This window comes from Astatotilapia calliptera, chromosome 22, assembly GCF_900246225.1.
Source record: "Astatotilapia calliptera chromosome 22, fAstCal1.2, whole genome shotgun sequence".
NCBI lineage: Eukaryota > Metazoa > Chordata > Actinopteri > Cichliformes > Cichlidae > Astatotilapia > Astatotilapia calliptera.
Genome location: NC_039322.1, coordinates 31,425,911 through 31,432,725, shown reverse-complemented (window position 1 = coordinate 31,432,725; position 6,815 = coordinate 31,425,911). Strand labels below are relative to the sequence as shown.

General features: G+C 39.6%; 1 protein-coding gene across 5 annotated transcripts; it reads left to right on the top strand.

Moving 5' to 3' along the window:
• The first annotated feature begins 2,958 nt into the window (after positions 1–2,958).
• On the top strand, positions 2,959–6,741 carry tac1 (tachykinin precursor 1). Of its 5 annotated transcripts, XM_026156290.1 has the most exons (6): positions 2,959–3,225; positions 3,319–3,456; positions 4,177–4,279; positions 4,362–4,385; positions 6,128–6,184; positions 6,260–6,741. In XM_026156290.1, the coding sequence occupies exons 2-6, from the start codon at positions 3,340–3,342 to the stop codon at positions 6,307–6,309; spliced, it is 351 nt and encodes a 116-aa protein (XP_026012075.1). In that variant the 5' UTR covers positions 2,959–3,225; positions 3,319–3,339; the 3' UTR covers positions 6,310–6,741. The 5 variants fall into 5 exon arrangements, with proteins under 5 accessions (XP_026012075.1, XP_026012076.1, XP_026012074.1 ...); XM_026156291.1 differs by having other exon boundaries at positions 2,959–3,456; positions 6,263–6,741; XM_026156289.1 differs by having other exon boundaries at positions 2,959–3,456.
• Positions 6,742–6,815: the final 74 nt, after the last annotated feature.

The following is a 6,815-nucleotide window of genomic DNA, read 5'->3' as shown; positions in this document are numbered from 1 at the left end:
CAGCTCATAAGACAGAACACTTCCCTCCTGCACCCGGCCATCATTATGGTCACAAGTGGCGTGTCCTCAATATTACATTTTGTGTATGATTCTGTTATTCTGAACATGCAGAGATCTGGTAATGGATCCACTCCTGAAAAAAAAAGTTTATGATATTAATGTAAGGAACAAGGTTCTTATATTGAACAACAAAAATAAGAACAACTAAAAAAATAAAGTGTGAAACACTGGTGCATAAAATAAAAATTGCGATACACACCTATGTGACTCAGTCAGTTGCCTTCTCAATGTGTAATTTATGTAAATTATAAATTATTACCCATTCTGAACTTATAAAATCTTGCTTCTGACATATGTATACCAACATGCATTTCTTACATAGTAAACCAAATTTTACAAATCAAAGTAGAACATGCAATTAGAGAAATGGCATTGGGATTGTTGCTACTGGCAGATTCAGTCTGTAGCTTCACTAATGATGTGATGGCTCATCAGGTGTGCCTAGTAAAGTGGCAGTGGTCTTAAAATTGAGTTATGTTTGAGTTACCTAGTGATGAGGACTGATAAGAATTTAGTGACTCTGTGTTGGAGGTATTTCCACTCTTTGTTGTGATGGATGTTGGGGTCATTACCCAAAAAAGTAATTATTGCACATATTGCATTGAACACTTTTCTCAAAAATAATGCAGCACAGTGCTTAATTACTCCCAGGAGAAAGTAATTCCTTATATTACTCATTAAATTACTTTAATGTGATGCCATAAAATGACCTAAAAGGCATTGTCTCATAATTTATCCCTGTACTTATGAGGCCACACATATGAGCTTTCTCTTGGTATTACACAAAGCCCACAGCACAAAGCAAAGACGAAAACTAGCATAAAGAGACTTACAGTGATTGTTACAGTGATCGTTACTTCAGAAACATGAACAGGAAGAAACAGCCTGATTGATCATCCATTTGTTTTATGTTGAGAGTGAGTGTTCAGAGTGTGGCTGTTGGGCTGGGGGTGGCATTCACTCAGCTGTAATGCCACTCTTGATTATCTAAGTATACATGCTGTGTGTTGCAGGTGTTTTCCAAAGAGCTGAAGTTCAGTGGTTGTAATAATTTCTGTCATTCAAGGTTTGTATTCAAAATGCACTCACCGACGGGCAGGGCAGAGATAGATTTTGGTAGCCTGACTGGAAAAATCGCTAGCCCCAGGACGTCGGGCTAGCGATTTTGCGAGCCCTGTATCTGATTGAGGAATCACTCATCTTTGGAAAAGAGAGTTTATTACAGAGAAATGGCTCTTTCAAAATAAAAGCTATACTATATGCTTCTTCTGGGCTATATTCTCAGCAGCATATTAAACATATCAGGTCCCCATAAGGAGAATCCTGTGCTAACGGCTGTCTAAATGACTCGCGTAAAGTTTGTAGCATGCCTGCTTGTTGTTTTTGTCTACTTCCACTTGTCTTTGCACTAGGATGATGTCGGCGTAAATGTGCAGTCATATTCGTTGTGTTCCCACTAGTGCTGTCAGCGTTAATCTCATTAAAATGACGTTAACGCCATAACGCGGCAAATCTCGTTATGGCTTAACGAACTAACTGCGCTAACGCAGTAGTTCCCACCAATGTAATTGAGCATTGCGTGGCACATCCGACATACTGATCAGAGCCTCTACTTCACTCATCATCCAAGGTTTTCGCTTCGGAAAAACCCAAATGGTTTTAGTCACTGTCACATTCTCTGCACAGCACTTAATATAGAAAAGGACAGAGTGAATGAAGGTCTCCAGGTCCTGCTGCTAGAGCTGGATCAGGTCTGAATTGGACTCTGTGCTTATGTGCTTCAGGACTGGTGCTATATGCTTTACCATAAAGGAAAGTTTAAGCCTAATCTTAAAAGTAGAGGCAACAATACAAAGTCCTCAGTGCATTGCAGGAGGACGCAGTGAAAAGGCATAAAAAACACAAAAACCCCAAAAGGTGCACAGTAGTTGGGTGCGCTGTGCTGCTGAATATGTCCGTACACACTGCCATCTTGTTGGGGTTTTTTTGCAACTTTTCAAGTGTAAGTCAATGGCATTTCAATACATTTTCCCAGTCAACTATAAATTCACCTAATTTCAATATAATTTCCCAGTCAGCCATAGATGAATGACTTTGAGAGGGGTCCAATGGAACAGTTGATAATAGTTTTCATTTCCCGGTCAACTATGAATCCATTACTTTTCAATGCCTTTGTTGTCGCCTGGTCAACTATAAACAGATCAATAATCATTCAGTTATAACACGACAACTTTGAATCAATGTTATTCCACTGTCATTGCTGTTACACTGCCATGTGTCATCTGTTTTAATATGGATTTTAGTATATTTGTGCCATAATGATGATTCAGATGAAAAATCAACATTAATTCAATCTCATCTTGCTCTCTGGGAAAGATGAAAACCAGCCCCGAAAGACTTCAAACGATCACCACGGTGATTGTACTGTAGAAACGGAGGCTGCAGTCTGTCTGTTCATCCATTTGTTACGTGCTGAAGTTCAGGGTCTGGCGGCTGGGCTTGGGTTGACAAACACTCAGCTTTTACATTACTCCCATTTCTTGGCTAGCTTAGCGTTTGCATGCTGTCTGTGGAGATGCTTGCTAGGAGTTCTATTGCATAATGCAGATGCTTTTTGCACTACACTCACGCACTCTCCTCCTTTGGTGCAATAAAAATTCATGAATAAATGATAAATTAAATGTTAAATACAAATGTTCTTAAACTGAGCATTAGGTAGAAATATCCCTGCAACACTGGCCTCCATCAAAAGTATTCAAACAATGAAAAAACGTTAAATCAAATGGCCCAGACATGTTGGAGCTACTTTGAAGTTTTTGGCTCTGTGACAAGGAAAAGCTGGATAACAGTACTTTCTGACGTCACCGCCATTCTTCATAATAGTGACGGTGAAGTCCGGTGACGCACAACAGGTTCTGATCACTGCGCTTAACAGGCTGCTTACCGAAACTTCACTCAAGTAATCATAGTACTGCTAAGGCGTTACTTAGCAACACTATTCACACTGGTATATAGGAGCGTACGGATCGGAGACCGTACGAAACAAACAGCTCCAGAAGCTGAGTGCGCAGACAGCGCTGGAGATAGTGCTGTGACACGGGCTACGCGCTATGGACTACTGTTGATTTGTTGAGGAAGAAACAGCGCACACTCCAGCTCCTTCTGGTGCTCACACACCTGTTTCATTCACCTCGCTTTATTTCTGCTGATAACTGTTATCGTGATACATTGGGCATTAGAGTGCTTGTTGTTGTACAGTGAGAGAAAACCTGCGAGATCATGAAGTCTCTGCTTGTAGCAGTTTTAATGGTTCTCATCACCGCCGCCCAAGTTTCCGGCGAAGAAAATGACCCAAAAGAGGACACTGATTACTGGACGAGCACTAATCAAATCCAGGTATTTATTCAGACTTATACTCTCTCCTTAATAATTCATAAATACTACTATTTAAGTAGCTCATCTTTTAGTCTCCTTCAGTGGATGAAAGCAGAATAAATTTATGTACCGCCTAACAGGCATAAGGAAATTAGTTTGACTTAAGTTTTTTTTTCTTGCTTTTTGTGAGAACAAAGACATCCCTTTACAGAAGTATGTTAAACCCCAGCGTCACACTGTAGGTTGCATATTTGTATTTTAAAAGATATTAAAATTACATGTATACACAAATTGACTGAACAGGTGTATATAAAGGCTTATATATTAGCTTAATCACACTTTAGGAGCGACTGTCGGCACTTTGTCATAATGGGCATCGTCACTCTGTGCGGGACATTAGTAGCGCAAAGATCCATATTGCCAGTCACAATGATGCGTACTGCACGAATATAATCCTGAGATGGAAACAGAAAATGGCAAGAAAAGATCCGAATACATTCTGCTTTACTCAGTGTATTTTATGTGGGTGGACCGGTGGGTGGGTCTTTCAGCTAATATTGATTAAGATAAGGTTCTGGCAGAATTCCGCTTTATTCTCTTGTTATAATGACACGAGCAGGTAGATATGGTATTAACACAGTTGAGGTATAGTTTGATGACGCAAAATTTTTATAAAGATAAGATCCAGTCTCACTCCACTCTGCCTCTCAGTGTAAGCATTGCTTCTCTCCCTCCACTCAGAATGGCTGGATTTCCGACAACCCGTTCAGAGAAGCCCTGCTGAGACTGACAAGAAAGCCAAAGCCACATCAGTTTATCGGTCTGATGGGGAGGCGCTCTATGGGTAAGAGCTATTTCTTAATAAAAGTACTTCTCCTATGCATCAGTTATGCTAACCTTTCATTTTTACTTTCATCCTCCCACAGCAAACACACAGATCACCCGCAAAAGTAAGTCCTGAAGTCCTTATAGCTAGAGCAATTTTCCTGCTCTTTAATTAAAACTCGGAACAAAAAGACCTAACCCCTTTGCCAATAGCTCGAGATATGTGGCCAGTTACCTCAGAGCTTTGACTGGCGCAAGCTGGTACGCTGCTCATTTGTGCACAAATCAGCATGCACAACGCAAAAATGAATTTTAACATAACAAAATAAAGCTCAGGTAAAAATAAAGCTAAATAAAAAATTACGATTTTAAAACAAATATAAATATCAGTATGTACAGTAGTGGAAATAGGCAAATATGAATATTATTGCCAAATAAAATTGATGAATAGCTACAACCATCTATTACAGTGATAAGTTAACAAGAATTAAATAATCACTTTGAATTTACCACCATATCACTTGTGTGAATTATAAGTAATCCTGTTACAGTATCACTTTTAATTTAATAGAGAATAAATTACTAGTGATAATGTAATAATCCTCCCATGTGGTAAAATGAGACTGCTCTGTGGCGACCAATCAGAGACGTATACATCAGGTGGGATGTATTACTCATAATGGTGAGGGATTTCTTCAGCATTCTCCTCTTAGACACCTCTACCTGAGTCTTCAAGTTTTACTCCCAGAATCAGTCTTGATTAAGATTAATTTGTTCAGTTTGTTGACATTAGCAGCTTTCATCCTGCCGAACACTCCTGCATAGAACACCACACTTGCCACCACAGAGTGATTGCAAGTGATGTAAACAGCAAAGCCTTACAAATGTAACGTCCTGAGCCTTTTAGTAGATACAGGTCGCACAGATTCTGCTTCGTGTCTCATCCATGAAATAAACCCTTTTAAATGGATGGAAGGGCATTAAAAAGCATTCAGGACATTAACCCATAAAAGCCCAGATACATTTTTACTGCCAGGAAAACTATGGGAGAGTCAGTGTTTAAGCTTTAACAGGAACTTTCCTCAGTGTGTGAAGGGACGAGGTTCTTTAATATCAGACACACAAGCAAAGGCAAGTGTGCAAGGGTCAGATGGACTTGTGTGTTTTTCTCTAATAATGTGCATTTTGACTGAGACTAAAGGCAAAAGAAAATACAATGAGTTTATAAATGTACGGAGACAGTGGGTGGAGAGGTGTACACAGCTGTGACAGCTCTACAGATATCAGCTCGCTCCACAAAAGTGGAAGGCCTTTGTTCCACAAACAGAGCATGGAGCAGAAAAAGCACAAATTCCACTTGCCCACCGTGTTTGTGTCTGTGGGCAAGAAATGCACACTTTCCCAGGGTTTAATTAACATACACCCACCAAAGATTTTTTTTCCTAATGTTCTTTGAACTCATTAATTAGTGAGTAAAGAAGGTGGTCCAGGGGAGACGCCTGTGTGAGACAAAGAGGGGAAAGATAAAGAGCCATGAGGAGGAGGGGATTTTCTCTTTCCTCTGTCATGGTTTGCGTTTCATCTGAATTAGTCACCTACTCAGTGATGCACTCAGTGCAGCGTAAGTAAGCAGACAGCTAATTTATCCCTGTAATGCAGGACCTGCTGTAAAACAATCATGTGGACATGTGGCCGTTCAGTTGAACTGTTCATGTTTCAACAGAAAGTCTTTAATACTAACAGAAAGAAACCAGAAAGACACAATTCATTGTTTTGTCGATGGCTCAAGAGACATTACAGTTTTCTTGTTGTAGTTAGATGAATGAGACATTCAGTGTTGTCTTATCTCAATGTCTTTCCTATGAAGGACATAAAGTGAACTCCTTCGTTGGACTGATGGGGAAGAGGAGCCAAGAGGAGCCAGGTCAGTTCACTTAACGAGGTTTCATTTTCTGAAAAACAAACTGAATCCTTAAGATGACATTTTCCCCTTTTTCAGCAGAGTCTTATAACTGGAACACAATAGAGATGTATGACAAGCGCCGCTAAACAGCTGTCACCTCTCTGCTTCTCATCAAATATTCTTCAGCCACGGCACGGGGACCGGATGTTGGTTTTGTTTTTCTCCAAACCGCATATAGCTGTTAGCTCATTTAAAAGATTGCATTTTTCATACTGTAGTGAAATAGCAGTTCTGTATTTGTGTCAGTTTGATCTGTTTCGGTAGAAGAAAGAGTGGAGTTTGAGGAAGTGTCATTATAAATGTTAATTTCCACCACCTGCCAGTTTTCTGAACAATGTGCTGATAGTTTCACTTCATTGTGCCTCACAACTGATTGTTTTTTGCTAATACAACAAAATAGCACAGGTGCTCATTTTGGCTTTCGAGTGACTTATAGAAGCTGCCTTGTTCTTCATCTGCATATGTTGTGATGTATTAAAATAATGTTAAAAATTGTATTAAAATTATTTTATCACTGGTTCAGTCTTAAGCTTGTACAGTGCAAATCAGTACTCAGTTAATCTAGATGGATGGTGCTAGGGCAGACTCTGAT